Below are 18371 nucleotides of genomic sequence, written 5' to 3'. Positions count from 1 at the left end.
ATTCCGCGAGCTTAATTATGCATTCATTTTGACTCTGTGTGAGTTTAATTTTACTTATCTGTACTTCAGTCATTCTTCAATGCGGAGCTTTCCCCATCCCCCCCCCCATCCACTCCTCCACAGCAGCCTGTTACAGCGTTGAGACCGTAGCAGTGAGCTGCCTTTTCCTGTGGAGCGCATCAACGTTTCATTTAAAAGCTGCCCGGCTATTAATGGGGTATTCTCAATAAATGCCCACACGTAGGGAGCGAGTAATTTTATTAAAAAACGCTCCCTAGTCATTGTGGATTCCAAGCTGTGTCTCAGGCCGGGAATACCAGATCTCCTTAATAAGATCTTGCTAGCACGAGTGACTGCTGGTTAATTATCACAAACACTGTAATTACTGTCGGTGTTTACTGTTCAACTGAGTTATTTCTCTCTTTAATTATGTTGAATTATAATTAGAAGCAAAATTGCAGGATGGGCCCTGAAAGCTTTTCAAAGGAGTCTTGGATAAGGGAGCGGTGTAACAATAGACCCCGTGTTTCTTAAACATTGTGACGTTTAAGCACCACTCTGATTTGAGGTGGGCTTCAGCAAGGGAGGGGAACCCGTGGCCATGTAGAGCTTTGGGACTGCAGTTCCCTTCAACACACTCATCATTGGCCGTGTTGGCTGGGGCGGATGGGAATAAAAGCTCACCATCAGAAGAACCACACAATTCCCAACCCGCCCCCCCCCCCCAGGCTGCATTTTGAGAGACGCCCTTTTCTCTTGGCTTCTGTGCTGCTCAGCTGGTCCGTTGCAAAATGTCACCAGTCTACAGAAAAAAAAGTACAGGACAGGCAACCTCCTCTTTAGGCGCGACAGATATGTGCACATTCATTCTTTGCGCACATAGCACAAACCCGGAAGTGACCCAGAAACGTCATAAAATACATCACTAAAAAGGGGAGGCAGAACGGGGTGTTTCAACCACACACGACTTCATGCAAGCGTACAATAACCTGGAACCTCCGCACAAATCTGGGGTTGCCTTATGTGATTTAGGTACTTTTGGTCCATATCTTGCGATTGTGTCGCAAGAAAAAGGGTTAAATGCCTGTTAATCAGGGCTGTGTAAACTGTATTTCCAATCATAGTTTGGGCTCTTCCCTAGGCAGCCCATTCAGTTGCTTTGCTGATACAACAATTAATACTTTTTTCCTGTTTCATCCCTGTTGCTGATCAACCTTGAGTCGGCAAGTGGTGGCCCAGGGGCTCATTCTGGCTCTGGCATAGTCTTTCTTCCCCCTCTTCTCTCTTTAATACTCTCTTTAATAATCTCTCTTTAATACTCGAGAGCCAGTGTGGTGTAGTGGTTAAGAGCGGTAGTCTCGTAATCTGGGGAACCGGGTTCGCGTCTCCGCTCCTCCACATGCAGCTGCTGCGTGACCTTGGGCTAGTCACACTTCTCTGAAGTCTCTCAGCCCCACTCACCTCACAGAGCGTTTGTTGTGGGGGAGGAAGGGAAAGGAGAATGTTAGCCGCTTTGAGACTCCTGAAGGGAAGTGAAAGAAGAAGAAGAAGAAGAAGAGTTTGGATTTGATATCCCGCCTTTCACTCCCCTTCAGGAGTCTCAAAGCGGCTAACAATCTCCTTTCCCTTCCTCCCCCACAACAAACACTCTGTGAGGTGAGTGGGGCTGAGAGACTTCAAAGAAGTGTGACTGGCCCAAGGTCACCCAGCAGCTGCATGTGGAGGAGCGGAGACCCGAACCTGGTTCCCCAGATTACGAGACTACCGCTCTTAACCACTACACCACACTGGCACGGGATATCAAATCCAAACTCTTGCACATGAATCAAAACACACAAAGTGGCAACCCAGCAACTGAGGTTCAGAAGGGAAGAGTACCTCACATTGCCCAAAGCGTTTGTTTCTCTCCACCCTGGGGAAAAAAGGGGCTAAGGAGCCCTTTGCCTTTCTCTGGTCACGTGGCAACGAGCTGAAGGGCAGAGCCAATGTAACTGGCTCCTGCTTCCCACGCTTAGCTCAGAATATGGCTCCCAGGTAGTTTTAAAAAGTGAGCCGCTGCCTGCAAACCAAAGCCACTGAGGTGGCCTTCTGACGTGCTTTCCCTTTCTCCTCCCTGCAGCTTAGCTAAATTCTGCTTGGCGCACCTCCTGCTGAAGAGGAACCCGCTGATGTTCTCCCAGCACTTCATCGAGTGCATCTTCCACTTCAACAGCTATGAGAGGCATGAGAAGTACAACCGGTTCCCCCAGAGTGAGCGGTCCGTGGAGTGGTGGCTATTTTCATTAACATGAATGGGGGCTGGAGGGAGGGGGTTGCATGTGGTGGTGAGCAGGATCCTCCTATGGTTGAAGCGTCACTTGTCATCACTTTTATATCCCACCCTTTCTCCAACAGGACCTGGGGATACCAACAACAAAATAATTCAGTCCTTAGAACTGCAGTTCAACAGCCATGTTCACCCAGAGTTTGAGCACAGGACAGCAGCTGGGCAGATTCGATTCCAACTTGCGCCTGAGCGCTGATAGCATGCAGGACTGCCAGATTTCATCTGGGAGAGAATTCCATAAATAGAGCAGCAGCACCAAGGCCCTGCAAGCCGCCCCTACTGATGCGGCAATGAGCAGGACACCTGCTGCTATTTGATGAGACACTGAGGCTGGGAAGTGTTTGGGTCCAGTATTACTGGCAGCCAGTGTAGTGTTTTAAGGACTGGAGTGCTACAATCCCCTCTCGTCACCCCATATAGTGGCATTTTGCAATGCTATACTACTGACAAACATCCCCATAGAATGTTACGGTGAAACTGGCTCAGAGCGAATAGCTAGTCCATCTTTTTACATATAAGTAAATGCCAGTTTCTAAAGTTTTGCCGCACTGTAGTCTGACTGAGAAACAGACCCTAAACTGAGGTGATGCACTTTGGCTGTGGGGTTGATCTTCAATGAGCAGGATCCTGAGGTGCCAAAGTGACCTCTGTTGCAGTTCTGTCCTAATGCGTCCTTTGGCCTGCCCTCTCCCAGGCGGGCTGCTGCTTGCTTCTGTGGGGCAAAGTCAAGCTCTGTACGTCAGGGCCACCAACGACGCAGCGAGGTCAAAGCTTGCGCTTCAGCCCCAATACCGGATGAACCCAACCCTTGCTTGTTTGCAGGGAGACATTGCTTTACCTCTGATTCTCATAATGCCCAAGCACTTCCTGATTAAACATGGGCTCTGCCTTTCCTGAGGACTGACATTTTGCTAGCTGCCTGCCTGTTGCCCTGACATAATGGAATGTGAGGTGGGGGAAGCTCTGTGGAATCCTGCGAGAGGGAGAGGAGACTCCAGAGTTAGGGATGTGGCGGTGGCCCTCCGGGTGATGTTGGGCTCCCAGCTCCCATCAGGCCCAGCCAGCATGGCTAATGGTCAGAGATGATTGGAGCTGTAGGCCATCCACATCTGGAGGGCAGTTAGTTTCACCCATCCCTGACTTGTAGAGATGATGCTGGAAAGAGGAGACCTCAGGAAGGAGGGAAAGGAGAACGTGGCAGGTAGGTTAGTGAGAGTTGGGGTGAGAGAGAGAAGAGAAGATGATTGTACTGTGAATGCAGGAATTACATTTTTTTTTTTTGTCATCAAGCCCGTTTCCCATTTTAATGATAGATGATTGACCTCGGGGCAACAGGCCGAATCCTGTTTCCTACCCTCCCTCTTCAGTGATATGCCAGATCTAATGTCTGTGTTTTGAATGTTGAATAGATGGGTGGCTTACATGCACTTGTGTTCCTTAGCTATCAATGAATTTCATTCACCTACTACAGAGAGAAGAAACTCTTTTCCCTGAAGGGCGAAGCTAACAAAGAGAAAAGGATGGAGATTTACAAGTTCCTGCTGGAGCACTTTACCGATGAGCAGAGGTTCAACATCACCACCAAAATCAGCCTGAACATTCTGGGTACGGCTGTATCTTCCTACGCAGAAGGCACTGTGTGAAATGTTAATTCACAGCGTGATTTGGGGGGGGGGGCTTCCAAAACCCCTTCTGTGCATGAAGTTCAGTGCCTATTGGGTGACACCCCTGCAGAGTGGCTCAGAAGTTGCCCAGTTCCAAAGATCACAAGCCTTTCTCGCAGCATTGTTGAAAGGATTGTTGTGATGATGTACCCAAAATGTCATGGATACTACAAAATATTCTCAGACTGCTAGTATTAGCTGTGAATTGTTGCAGAGTTTTCCATTTCTTGCGTGGGGGGTATTGGTTTGTTTGCCTCTTGTGCACATTTTATACTCTTTGGTTAATTCCAAGGTTCGGTTGCAGGAGCCTGCGATTGAACCGGCATTGTGTAGTGGATTTGGGGCTGTGCTCAGTGCCTGTTCCCAGGCTTAGAGTGATGCTCTGGGAAATTCTCTTTCGGCTTAAATATCTGGGAGTTGCTATTTGAAGGTCACTGCCCTCTTCAATTTATCCTTGGGAGGAGCTTTAAAAGGAGGCCTTCACCATGAGGTAGAAAATCTAGACTGCTTCTGCGGCTACTCACTCTTCTGAATGTGCTGGACAGACTTCTATGGCGGGTTATGCCGCTGGCTTGCTCACAAGAGCCTCTCATCTCCATCTAATTGGTTGAGACACATTCATAAGAACAAGGCCCCCCTCTCCTTGCAGTGGGTGCCAATATGCTTGTGTGTGCGTGTGTGCTTTGAGTCCCTTGCACAAGAGTTTAAAAGCAAGCCCCAACCTCATTTTGCATTTCCCTGTGAAGCCGCTTGACTAGGTGAGCCATCCCTACCTGCAAAGAGCCTTGTGCAGAGCTAAGACCACTTTGCTCCCAGCTTAAAACGTTGGACTTTTCTGGTGTTTGGAAGTAACCACTTGTCCCACTTTCTCCATCCTTTTTGTTTCCAGCCTGTTTTGTGGACAGAGCCCTGCCTCTCGACCTGGAGGCCAGCGCTCTGCTCTCCGACACCTTTGAGGTCCTGAGCTGCAAGGAGATCAAGCTCTCGGCCATGAAATCCAGGCCAGAGGATGACCTTGAGCCGGATGAGGACCAGCTGGCCATTGCCAATGCCGTCGTGCGGGTGGCCCAGAAGAAAATGATCTCGCAAGTGAGTATAGCAGCTCCAAAGAGAGTCTGGGAAAGTCCTTGGGAGTGACACCACGGTGCTCTCCCTTTGCAACATGCTAAATCTCTCTGTTGTTTTGAATAAAGCAGCCCCATTCCACTGAATCCATCTCTACTCAATCCAACCCTCCACAGGTTCAGAAGAGGAATTTTATTGAGAATGTCATTCCGATCATCACGTCGCTGAAGACCTCATTGGAGGAGAACAGGCTTCCTGCTCTGAGAGAACTCATGAACTATCTCCGGGTAATATTTCAGGCCAGGGTCATTTAGTTAAACCCATGATTCAGGGACAACCCCCTGCCCTGGGCATTCCCTGCACCCAGTGGGTATTGTTGCCCAGTCCTGGTTGCCACGTATTGTGACAAGGCACATGCTGCCTGCTGTCCTGGGGTCTGAGCGGTAGAGAGGTGTGGGAGATCATGATGGACTGGTTGGAGGTTGTGCGACTGATAAGGATGTCTGCAGAGGAAGAGAGCCTGGACGCACACCGAGGAGCCTCTGGGGGCATGTTTAATGTTGCTGGGCTAAATGATCAGCAGTCAAAATGCCACAATTAGCATCTCTCGATAGGATCTGGAGGCTCTTTGGGCCTGGCAGTGGCACAATTAAGCATTTGCACCAGCCTGTTCTGGTGTCTTGATAGACTGGAGGGGAGAATGACCTGTGTCATAGGTAACAGTGGCCAAAGAACAATTGTTGGACATTGAAGGTTGAGTGAGGAGCACAAGATACACTTGGAGATAATGCCCTTCCTTATGGAGCAATGTCAGTCTTTACATGTGTGTGCACGCACTCACACCAGGACTTTGCTTCAGTTGCTTGTTCTCCACACTAGCCAACTGCCATTATTGATCTTCCCCGCTGCAGTATTATTGCCTGCGTATCTTGGCCAGACATTCTTTAAATCAGAGGGTCATTTCACCACTTGGAGCTTTAAGATCTTCACTTGAACATCAGCAGAAAGCATAGCTGATGAAATAATACCCTTCCACGTCTGCATCCCAAAGGATTTACAAGCACACCCTTAAAAACAGCAAAAATGTTTTGTAAAACAGTAGAACAACCAGGTATAGATCTTAAAAACAGCCCACGACAAATATCTAAGGCATCCAGTTTAACCACCACCGACTTCTCTGTTGCATCTTCCAGGAGGTGATGCAAGATTATCGAAATGAAATCAAAGAGTTCTTTGCCATGGACAAGCAGCTGGCTGCCGAGCTGGAGTACGACATGAGGAAGTATGAGGAGCAGCTGAAAATGGAGTCTGAGCGAGACCAGGAGCTGGCCAGAGAGGCAGGATCCCTTCACGTCCTGGCAGTTGCGCAGGTACAAACTCCCACCCTCCCAAGCAGGGGCTTGTGAGGATTGTGTTTGCTAGCCACAGCCATGTGAGTCCTGTTTTTCCCAACAGGCTCGTCCCCAACCCTCTTCCACTGTCACCTGCTGGCGTACCCAGCTGCTGCTTTTTCAAGATTTTGCGGTAGCATGCCAAGGAGCAGCTGACGTCCTGATGTCAGGAGATTGACAGTTGGCTGGCCTCACTCATCTGCCGAGTTTTGCACCCCAGAGGGATGGGAGATACACAGTTCCTTACCCCTGTGCTAGACTACGTTGAAACCCCTCACTGGCTGTTCCTGTTTTCCAGCCTAGTCCTGTCCCCTCCTATTGTCACCCCAAGCTGGCAGAGCAAAAGCTCCCAACTCTGCCACAAGTGACTTTAAGACAGTTTACACCCAACTTGAGTTTTCTGTTTGTAACACAGGAATGATGAGGGGTTGGCGTCGCAGAGTTGGCGTGAGCCTATTGACAGTAGCGTGAAGCCCTCTTTGCCCCTGATTGACGCCATAGTGGAATTTAAGCACTGCTCCATTTTCTCCTTTTTAAATCATAGTCTCCTACTTTGGAAAAAGAAGCACTTCCTGGTTATCAAAATGCAGCTGCTTCTGCAACTGCTGCAAGTGACTCGGCCTCTCCTTTGAGACCTCCTCCTTCTCCAGCATCTGTTGGGTTTACTTCGCCCAGACCAGGCATCCTGAAGGCCAGGTACGGGACTCTGTGGACTCAAGTTGGGCTGTCTGTACTTCTGCTGCTTTTCTGGGATTCAGCAAAACCTTAATCTGAGTATCTCCTGTGCATCTTCGCAGGCAGCATTTGTGTGCAGCTTGCCTTATACCCTTTCTCGGCTGCGGCTCCCAATCTGGTGGAACGCTCTGTAGAGACTAGGGCCCTGCGGGACCTGACATCTTTCCGCAGGGCCTGCAAGACAGAGCTGTTCCACCAGGCCTTTGGTCAGGGCGCAGCCTGACTCCCTCCTCTGGCAATCTGCACAGAATTTTGCTTAACGGTTGCCATCAATTTGATTTTAATTAATTTTTATAATGAAATGTTTTTAGAATGTTGGATCATTTGATTGTTGTTAGCCGCCCTGAGCCTGGCTTTGGCTGGGGAGGGCAGGATATAAATAAAAATTATTATTATTATTATTATTATTATTATTATTATTATTATTATTAATTATTAGGCTTTTATCGTGTGCTAAACTGTCACACTTCGTGCGAGATGGTTGCTGCTAGCAATCAAGTGTATCAATGCACTGAACTGCAGGTTCAAAGGAATCTTTTTCCAGAGGTCCAATTAGTTGTCGCCTTGTGATGCTCGGCAGATGCTCTTCTAAAGCTTGCTTACTCTGCAGCGACCGGAACGCCAGCAACATCTCTACCCTTTTCCTCCTTTCTAGGAACAGGTCCTTGAATACCATTGCCATCCTCAACTCTGCTAAGAAGGTCGCAGAGGCTGCTTTCAGTCAGCGCAGCAGGAGCCTGGGCAGGAGACCCACATCTCCCGGGAGCAGGCAGAACAGTAAAGGTGAGCCTTTCTTTAGCCAGTAGAGATTCTGTCTCAGAACTACCTTAAATGTACACACAGTTCCTGTTTCAAACTAACTAGAGGTGTCTTGCTGGGGACAGTCACTGTCTCTAACACTCTTCTCCTTTTTCTTTTAGTGTCTTTGGCCAGTCTAAACCGACCATCATCTGGAACCAACGTTCCCCTGGAAGGTCGAGCAATAAGTACCCCTGAGCGTAAGTTTCTGAAGAGGTGGTCTGTTATGGAGGGGTGTGTGGAAGCAGCCCTACTTTGAGGGGAATGTGGCAGGGCTGGCTTCAGGGGTCTCCTAGTCCCCTAGCCCTGCCATTTCTGGTCAAGCATAAAGAAAACACAAAAGGAAAATTGCACTCCACTGCAACCTTGCAAGGAAAAGAAACCAAACCTGGCAAGTGCAACGGTAGAAAATGGCAGCGTATTGCAAATTCAGTGCACACAGTTCATAACAACAAAGAGTCCAACCAGGCAGTCAAAAAGCTACTTTAAGAGAGTCATGAATCCCTTCCTACGATGCGTCCACCAGTAACAGCTCATTGTGAATGAACACCATTCTTTTCATCTGTGGACTCCAACTCCCATCAGACTCAGCCAGTGGTGGCATGATGGGAGTTGTAGTCCAGAAGCATTTGAAGGGACAGATTTCTCCATTCCTAGTATATGGTCTTTCTTTCTCAGTGGTCTGAAATCCTGATGCGCATATATGTTTTTCTGGTCAAGTATCTCAGCACTAATCCTCATGACCATTTCTTGGTAGATCAACCCAGCATTAGACCTGCACTCATTGGTACCTTCCCTAGCACAGTGTTTTGGCTTCAGGCTCCACTTCAAAATTGTATTCCATATTCCTAAAGGATATTAGCTGACAAATGTGTGTTCACATGTAGACAACAGCTCTTCCTGAATCCCCTTCTTCCCAAATCATACTGGGTGGATGAGACAGCAAGGGTAGTTCAGGCGATTTGGTGGGTTGCCTGTCCCTAGTGACAGTCAGTCTGCAAGTTTTGGCTGGAAGGAAAGGAAGCTGTAAGTTTACATTTATTTTTGCATTACCTGTATTTTGTACCCTGATCTTCCTAATCATGACAGAAGAAGGAGCCATGCAGGGCACTAAGTCATGTCCCTGACCACTTGCAATGCTAATGGGCGCCATTCTGATTTGCAAGATTTCACATTTACTTAAGGTTTGAAATTTACCTTTTGAAAGAATAAGATGAACCACAGGATGCTGGATGCTGTGCCCAGAGACCCAAATTTTTTATTCACATACACAGGATTGTGGAATGAACACTTTCCTGACTACCTTAAGCAGTGGGTCATAAAGTTTGTGTGTGATGCTACAAGTTGTCCTAAACTGGTGGGCATTCGCGTTTGCATGTGTACCAAAAAAAAATTAAAAAAAATTGGGGGGGGGGGAGAATAAAGGCAGTACTCTGTGAAGCCAAATCCTCATGAAGCCAACAGGAGCCTGTGCCTTTATTTTGGAAGGGCTCCAACGCTCTGTGATAGCTGCTGCTATCTTCAGTCTAAAAGTGATCTGCAACAGGCCAGGGAAAGACCGTGCCCTGAGACCTTAGGTGACCAGGAGTGACTCTTTTTCAAAGCCGTGCTGTGATATTCACAGCAAGCTGACTGCAGACATCTGACCCTCTGTGCCATCCTCTCCCCGACTTGGCTGAGTTGATAGACTCAACATTAACACCAGATGTCCTTAACTTCCCAACGTCAGCTTTGCGTAAAGTCTTGGGATGCCACAGCCGTGAAAACCGTGCCTTCCTTTCTGCCTAGGGGCTGGCATTGATGCTCCATTTAAGCAACATATGCTGGGGAGAGTGGGAGGGAGGGGACTGTTAATCCCATTGTGGGCCAAGGCTTAAAATTCCAGCTTTGCTTCCTAGCAGTGACACAAGCTGTGTGTCACATTACTAATTGCTGAGATGGCCAGGATTGAGCTGTCGTCGCCCCACTGGCTCTGGGTCCCCCGGTCCTAAAATGAGAATGAAACTATATGGTCCAAAAAACAATCAACAGACACAGAGAGAAAAATGCGGAACCTGAACAAAAACTCACTGTGCATGCCAACCCACTGTTTCTTCAACAAATCATGAATTGAACAAACAAGCCACAGTTTGGCTTGTTTCCAAGCTGCTCTTGTGCCTCTTTGGGCTGGCGAGTACCTTGGGTGTAGTATGCAAGCAAGCCATGGTTAAACAAGTGTTTTTACTTTTGGCAGAACAGCATGTCATAGTTAGGCTAAACAAACCATAGGTTTATTTGTGAGCCAGGATACTTAGTCCCTTAGGACATAATGCCAAGCCATAGATTGGTGTTACGTGTATGAGCAGCTACAAGACTTCCATCCTCTCTCTCCTGTTGTGTGCCACTATTCTGAACCTGCTTCTGCGTTCTCTGGAAACTAAAGAGCTGCTTCTGCATGTAGTTTGGTGTGCAGACATTCCACTGATTCATCTAATCAGAACGGTCTACTTAGATGGGCAGCATCTCTCCAGAGTCTCTTGCGGCTATCAACCAGGGCTTGAATCTGGGATATTGTGCAGGCAAAACATGTGAATATGGTTCCTCCCCAAAACCTACCTACTGACTTACCCAAACATTTTATTAGTCTGCTTACCCACACAACTCTCCATGAAGCCGTGAATGGCATATCAGGAGCCTGAAAAATGGAAGTTAAAGGAGAAGAGGTGAATTTTCCATATTTCAAACTATTTCCTTCCCTTACCCTGAGCAATTAGGTGTTTGCATACCTGGTTGATTCCCCCATCTTTGTTATAGCAATCTGAGGAGGTCTGGCTGCTAGGGAGGGGTTTAGTATTGGCCACTCCCCCGTCTCGCAACACTCCTTTCAGTTCTTAAGTGTCTAGGTGAGCTTGTGCTAAACTTTGTGGTGTTTTTTCCCCAGAGACTATTAACAACGTGACCTTTGGGTCAGGAGTCAGTTATATCCACCAGACCCAAACGCCAGCTTCAGATGCAGGTAAGTTGCTGCTGTGCATTATTGTGGCTAGATAGAAAGAAACGAAAGACAGACAGAAAGAAAAAAACAAACCCGAGGCATATTAATATTTCTGCCATTCCACTTGCAGGAGATCAAGGAGCCCAGGAGCCACCAAGTCAGATTATCTGCTTGCCTTTACCAGATTCGCCGTGAGTATAATAGATGCCTTGGCTGGGGCAGCTCTGCAATCCCAAAATCACCTTGTGCCAAACAGTAGTTCTGCATGTTTTTGTCCCACTCTTCCTCCAAAGAGCTCAGGGTGACACACATAGTTCACACACACACCCTCCTGCCGTTTTATGTATTAGTCTGATAGAGTGAGTGCAACAGCCCCAAGGTCACCCAATGAACTTTGCATTTGAGCGGGGATTCGATCCTGGTCTCCCCCAGTTCTAGTTCTGCACTCCAACCAACACTTGTGCTCCATGCAATGGAGATCAGACAGAATTTATTCCCAGGCACCAGTGCTGTTTCTCCCTGGCAGAAAGAATAACTTGAAACCAGCGGTAACTGCCCTTTTTGCAAAATGGTGGTGAAACACTGTGCCTAGTGGTGCAGCCAGCAAAGGGTTATTGAATAGAGAAGATGTCAATGTGCTGTTCATCGGAAAGCCACCCAAATGACCTTTGTTTCAAAGCTTGCTGGTGGAAAATATCACTGTAAACTGCAGTTGGGGGACAGATGTCAGAGTGCTTCCCATAACTCTCTTTTTAAAAATAACTGTACACAAAAGTCTTGGAAATAAGTAACTACTACATGCCATCTTTCAGAGCAAAACCCTCTCTATCCGTCAAATAGTAAGTTAGGAAGAAGTATTCTAGGCTAGCCTTCTCTCTCTCATTCTAGTTTTCAGCGAGTAGGGATTTTGTTTACATGAGCAGCATTCAAGCGATTTTCTAGAATAGAACTCGTCATGCCCATTCATTTCAATTGGTCTGCTCTGGGTAGGACCAACAATGGATGCAATCCTTGCTTTCCTCATTCGACAAAAGCAAATTCCTCATTGTTTGGCGAGACCCCCGTTTTGTGCAGATTTTGGCTGCACTCTAAACTTGTGTTTCCTGTTATAGTGCAGAATGACTAAGCCAGGAATGGATAGCCTGTGTACTTTGAGATGTTAATTAAACTACAGCTCCCATCATCCTCTGTCCATGTAGGCTGGCGTTAATGGGAGCAGGAGTCTGATGACATGCAGAGGGCCACGGATTCCCCATCCCTGCTCTAAACACTAGTTTACTTAACCTATTTTTCAAAACTATTTTCCATCTTAACTTGTAGGTTGCCGCAGCCTCAGCAGTGGAAGATAAACTCTCCAATGAGGAGAAGCAACCCCTCAAGTGTAGGGCTGAGGAGGTCCAGCCGCAAGACTCCCAGGCTGTCAAGCAAATGATGGCCCTTGCCTTCTATAGCCCCAGCTTGTAAAGAAGCATGATCATGTTTTACGTCCTCTCTGCAATGGCTTGAAGAGACTATTTGAAGAACACGGCTTCCTTTTGTAATTGCTGTATGATAAATGTCTTTTTTGATATTGTTAATATTAGTAATTCATCACTGCACTGGTTGGGGCACACTCTGTATATATTTGAGAGCTTGTATATACATGTACTGGAATAATTTTAAAAAGTCATTGAGGCAGTTGAATCCAGGTTGGTGGGGCTGCACATCTGAGTTGCTCCTGCCAAAGAACCAAAATGTACTGTCTCACAAAAAATCTTTCTTCAAACATATACCTTCACAGCTTTTATCTCATTTTACTTTCTGGACATGCACCTTTTGAGTAATACCAGTGCTTAGTCAAATGGGAAAGAGACTTGGCTTCCATGGACAAATGCTTTGTCCAGATCAGATCATCTACTGCAGGGAAGGCCTTTGCAATTATTTCCATGGAAAGAATGCATGTGAACAGTGCCATGCTGCAGTTGGACATCCCTTATTACGGAATCCTTCCCCTCCATGCACCCCACAAAAAAGGCAAAGAGCCACAGGAAGTTTCTATGCATGAGCACTCCTTCTCCGCTGAGCTCCTCCTCCCCTCTTGAAAGTCCAAATGTCAAGAAGTCAGGAGAATCTGTGTTGTCCTCTGTTTAGAACAAGGAGCCCTAGCCAGCAAAGGGTGCAAGGAGAAAGGACCAAGGGCCACAGCCTTCTGGGATCTGAGCAAAACTAGGTGCCTCATTTCCAAATTTGACCTACAGGGCTTTGAAGACTTGCGCCAAAGCCATTCCTGGAGCAGAAACTTGGTAAGAGAGCTTTATTCAAATAATCGCAGCATGTGAATAACTTTGTGTATACACAACCTTCCTGTTCTTATCTTAATAGATTATTTCTTGGCTTCCAGCCAGGTTCTTAACTTAGGCTTGGTTATGATTGTATGCACAATAAATAAGAGCTAAGCTTACATGTTCAAGTATTTGATTTGATTGAAAACCTATCTGTAGATTGTGTGTGTGTGTGTAACTTGTTTGAGCCTTTCGCTTGCTGCCTTCTCGAATACATTTGTTTCCTGCATATGTAAATAGTGTAATATCCGAAGACGATCTCGATCAAGAGGCTCTCAAAGTTATGAGCATTTTACTTAGAAATAGTTCTTATAAAAGAGGGGTCTGAAAACATGACTGTTATGAGGGTCAAATGTAAAAGGGCAGGACTATGTTTAAATTCCCAGATGGGTTGACTGCATGACTTTCTAAGAAGAAAAGGGTCTTTTAAGGTTAGACTAATGGTTAGTCTAGTTCAGCATTGGCTCTAACTCATAGGGGCCAGTCAGCTGCTCAAGAAACCTGGCATAAAGGACCTATTGGTAAAAGCTGGCCTGTATGAAATTGTTTGGAATTGTCTGCTTAGAGGGGGAACTGGATTATTTAACCTGTGTATTTTTGTGCAACTTTTGCATAGTTTATTCTGGAATCATTTTGGATCTTGTGTGAATTAGGGAAAAGCACAGAGAAATTATACTAACCACCCATCCAGCATCAGAAATGCTCCTTCAGTAGTGGAGGCTACCAGCTGTGCATTGTGCCCCTGCCTTGCTTTATATGTTGGATTAGGCTAATGACTTGGACCCTCTTGGTGTGGGAGGAGCTTCTCTGCCCTCCATTCCACCTGCTGCGACAGCTTTGCCTCAGCCTTCTGTTGTGATAGCAGCTAGATTCCATAACTGCTTAAGAGGCTAATTTATGTATCAGAAATGGAAGAAAGGGGAAATCACAAAGGGAGAATATACACAAGTAGCTAACAGTTGCAGGGCAAAGGCCTGGCAGGCCAAAGCTAATAATAAAGATTTGTTCAGCTATGTTCAAAGCAAGAGGAAGAAAAAGCAGGTGGTAGGCCCTCTGCATGGAGAAGATAGAGAAATGCTATTGGGTGATAGAGAGAAGGCGGAACTATGGGCCACAAACCTTTTTTAAAAAAATCTGACTCGAATCTGTATGGACTGCAGATTGTTCCATGCAGACCACCCCTTGAACACACAAATGCTAGTTCAACTGTGGTGTGCTTTCTGGCATCTTTTTTTTTTTAATGTCCATTTGTTTATTTAAAGCATTTATATACCTCTGTCCTACCCACAGAAGACATGTGGCACTGAGGTTTTAAACAGCGACAGTATATATAACCCTGTGTTTCATCATGTAACCCCGTCTTTGCAGCCAAGCTGCTCTCGGGCTGTCTGCCCAAAGCTGTGTCTGTGGTGCTGACTTCATACGTACAAGCAATCCATCATTGCTGCAGTCCAGTGAAGTTAGCCTCCTCCCCAAAGGAACATTGTCACAAAGAAAGGTCAGTTGTCCTTCTGGGAGAGTTGCTATGCTAAGTTGGTTTCAGTAACCTAGTGAGACTCCTTTAGCATTTGTCTCGTACAGATTTCACCCAAATGCTAGGTAATAATTCTACACAGGAACCTGCTGAACAAGTTCACACAACCCCTGGGTGGCTTCAGCAGCAAACCATCTCCCACCACTCCAAAAGCACCTCTATGTGTCCACCACCCTTTATTTGCAGAGAACTCATCCCTCCTCACTTCCCAAACCACAACAAAAGACTACTACACACACCTTTTCTTTTTATATTTATGTAAAACATTCTTGGCAAAGTTAAATGCAACACATTAGTACAAACATGTCAAATATTTACAATGAATTCTGTGAAGCTATTTCAAGGGCGGACACCCCTGACCTGGGAAGAGATGCCACTGGTACATTTCTGAACCCAGAATAGTCATGTTCTTCGGGGGTGGAGTATCCAAGTAAAATGAGGAATCAGCCTTTCAAGCACCCATCTATGTGACAAAACTGGATCAACTGATATGACTTCAATCTAAGAAACTCCCATGGTATAAATAAAAAGGAGATGAATAATCAGTCCCTCCTATCTAGGTCTTTCTCCCTTTTCACCTTTTGGAAGAACACTTCATTGAAGGCAACAACCACAGCCAACTCTCCTGTATAAGAGCAGATTACGGTGGTAAAAAGGCAGGCTTGTACCACTTTAGACTGCAGCTAGCAGGGTCACATTTTTAAACAGTCTTCCATCTACAACACAGTGCATGCTTATAAAGGAAGCATCTCGAGGAAATGATCGTATGAATCGTTTCTTCCTTAAGTGCTAAATTATTGCATGCTCGGTGTGGAGTAGAGCATTCAAAAAATGACCCCCTCACCACCTGCAGGTTGAAGTGGTATGCTCCCCCACTCTACCCCCTCCTTTTGCATGATATGGGGCTGGATAGTTACCTGCTGCAGAATGGGACAGTATGGTCCTGAGAGGTGGTAGGATGGACAGTAGCATTTCAGAGTATAAGTGGAAAATCCATTCATTTATTTATTTAAAAGGGAAAAACCACTTTCCTAAGTGGAAAGTTAACTGCGTATACCAAACTGCATTGTTTTCCTCCTTAGGTGAGACTTCATTATCTGTACTGGTGGTGGCTTGTTTTTTTTAAGCCACAGAGGACCATTCGAAAATGGTTTCTCCAACTGCATTCTTAAAACTGCACCATCCAAAATTCTGCAACTTTGTGTGCAAAGTGGCGGCACTAAAAGAACTGAACCCAAGACCAATTCAGCCTTAGCCAGGTGCCCTGATAGCACACACTGAATCCCCAACTTGCTGTTTAACAGAGAGTCCTCTCCCTGCTCCCAAGCCTACTGAGAACCAAACCTCCACGTTCCCCTTATACCTAGGCACCAGCTACCCAATATCCTACAGTGGCAGCTTTGCAAAGGGGATGGACTATATTTCTGCTTGGGGCTGGAGAGAAACTGTAGCCCTCCAAATGCTGTTGGGACTCCAAATCCCATCATCCCTGACTGTTTGCCATGTTGGCTGGAGCAAAAAGGAGCTAGAATCCAACAGAATCAGGAGGACCCGACTGGCTCCCCATCCCTGTGCTAAGACCTTATCCCTCTTGCGGAACTACCATTTTCCCAGCCTGCAAATCATGACTGCTAATCCCAGATGGGCTTGTGTCGTGCAGACATATCTCAAAGGTGGGTGGTGCTGCTAGCCCTTCATTTCAATTCCTTCTAATAAATTATAATACTGCAAGCCTTTGCTCTGCTCTCTGCCAAGCAGCACAATGAACAAACAAAAGTGGAAAGGAGAGCTGTTTTGATTCTGAAGGCAACCCTATTCTATCACTGAGGTTTAGAGGGGGGAAGCATTTCGGCAGTGGAAGAAAATTATGCTTTGGTTGAATGCCTCTTAGAGGTAGCTATGGTTAAATCAAAACAAGATAGCGGCAGTGAAATGCCCTGGTACAGCTTCCCCTTTATTGTTGCCACCTTAGCTTGAAAAGAGAGGGGAGGGATCTGGGCCCCTGCAAAGAAACGAAACACATCAATGACATCTCCAAACTCTCTTTAAACACACACACACCCTAAGAGAAAAGAAAAGAAAAATCCACTCGCCGTTTCGGATATTCCAAGGCAGATTAATACAGACCATGAACAAAGGAAACACAAAACAGTCCAAAAAAATCAAAAAATGCAATAATAATATAAAATACTGTCTGCATCCAAAGTTAAGACCATAAAATTGGTAGTTGAAAAACACCGTTGCTGCAAAAGTATGCTATGCTTTTTTTAAAAAGAAGAAACACACGCTTACCCCTCTTCCCCACCCCCACCCCACGGCAGGAAATTGTTCTTGCAGAACAATGACTGGCCCCACAGCACCCTTCCAGACTGCAGAATAAAACATGGCAAGAAACTCGGAATTATCAGCTTATAGCTAGATGTGTTGGCAGCCCCCAGCATTACTGCTAAAAAGAGGGGGGGGGGCTGTGTACTTTCTCAACCAACCTCCTTTTCTAATTTGTGATCCAAGTTTTTTCGAGTTGAAACTGAATGAATCACATGAGACCAAGAGGCGGCTTTAGCCTTCTTAAAACTTAACAGATTCATTTGGCAACTCTTCCTCTTCTTTTGCTTTTACGTGTGTCCAGGATTAAGGGAACATCCAAAGGGTTAGAGCTGCCCTGGGTGTGCCAAAGGTCTTGCCCACATTTGGGGCTTTTCCTTCTAATGCCACGTTCTACCACAAACCTGTCCATTCAGCGTGACGCATCAAAAGGCTGCCATCTGATAAAACACTTCCCTTCCTGCAACTAATTGTACAGTTCCTTCCATCCTGGTCCATTTTGTTGCTGCAGGAAGAGCAGAAATACTGAGAGATAAAAGCAATTCTTCCTGCAGATTACAATATGTCTTATTCCCCAACCACCCCCAACCCCAAATAAAGGGAAACAGGAAGAGAACAAGCTGCCCACTTTCCTTGTCTTCTACAGTTTTCTGTGCTCTGTTAACAATACTGATATGGTTTGAATCAGCACAGGATCTCCCACCTGTCATTAAACAAAACCTAAGAAGCCTTTTTTCAAAAAAGCTACATTATTACTTAAACACTGTTTGGCCTACCAACCTATTTACATTTTAAATAGAAACATTAACCACTTTTTTTTTAAAGTAATCAAAATATATCTTTGCAAAAACTTTAGAATGCGGAATTCTACAAAAGGAGGAACGGTAGAAAAGCTTTGCCCTCAGTCTTGGTACCAAGTTGGAATTTCAGCCCTGCTGCACAGAAGGTTTGGCTTTTGAGCTTACCTGTCCAGGGAAGCACCTGTATGCTTTGATTGGCATGGAAAGGGGTGTACAACAGGCAAGATTGCTTAATGCAGATTAGCGGGATTAGGTGCTGTATGCGCACAGGGGGCGTTTTGATGTAAAATGAGGAAGAAATGTTCTCATGCTGGCCTGAAAATGGCTGAAACATTGCGGAGACATTAAATGGGAAATTCGGCAAAGGTTCTCTGTCCCACTCTATCCTGCTTCATGTGGGTTTCTTGGGAATTTGGCTGTGGGCAAAACCTCAATTTG

The 18371-nt window shown here is 46.1% G+C and overlaps 1 protein-coding gene across 2 annotated transcripts in view; it reads left to right on the top strand.

Moving 5' to 3' along the window:
• Positions 1–13393, top strand: part of NCAPD3 (non-SMC condensin II complex subunit D3) — a 44703-nt gene extending 31310 nt beyond the window's left edge. For both annotated transcript variants that reach the window (XM_053367377.1, XM_053367376.1), the window contains exons 25-35: positions 2120–2257; positions 3798–3931; positions 4880–5079; positions 5232–5342; positions 6249–6425; positions 6991–7142; positions 7837–7964; positions 8102–8179; positions 10900–10974; positions 11084–11144; positions 12274–13393. In XM_053367377.1, the coding sequence (XP_053223352.1) occupies positions 2120–2257; positions 3798–3931; positions 4880–5079; positions 5232–5342; positions 6249–6425; positions 6991–7142; positions 7837–7964; positions 8102–8179; positions 10900–10974; positions 11084–11144; positions 12274–12385 (1366 nt within the window). In that variant the 3' untranslated portion in view covers positions 12386–13393. The remainder of the gene's footprint in view (positions 1–2119; positions 2258–3797; positions 3932–4879; positions 5080–5231; positions 5343–6248; positions 6426–6990; positions 7143–7836; positions 7965–8101; positions 8180–10899; positions 10975–11083; positions 11145–12273) is intronic.
• The last annotated feature ends 4978 nt before the right edge of the window (positions 13394–18371 follow it).

Source organism: Podarcis raffonei, chromosome 15, assembly GCF_027172205.1.
Source record: "Podarcis raffonei isolate rPodRaf1 chromosome 15, rPodRaf1.pri, whole genome shotgun sequence".
Lineage (NCBI taxonomy): Eukaryota > Metazoa > Chordata > Lepidosauria > Squamata > Lacertidae > Podarcis > Podarcis raffonei.
This window is presented reverse-complemented; position numbering and strand designations above follow the sequence as displayed.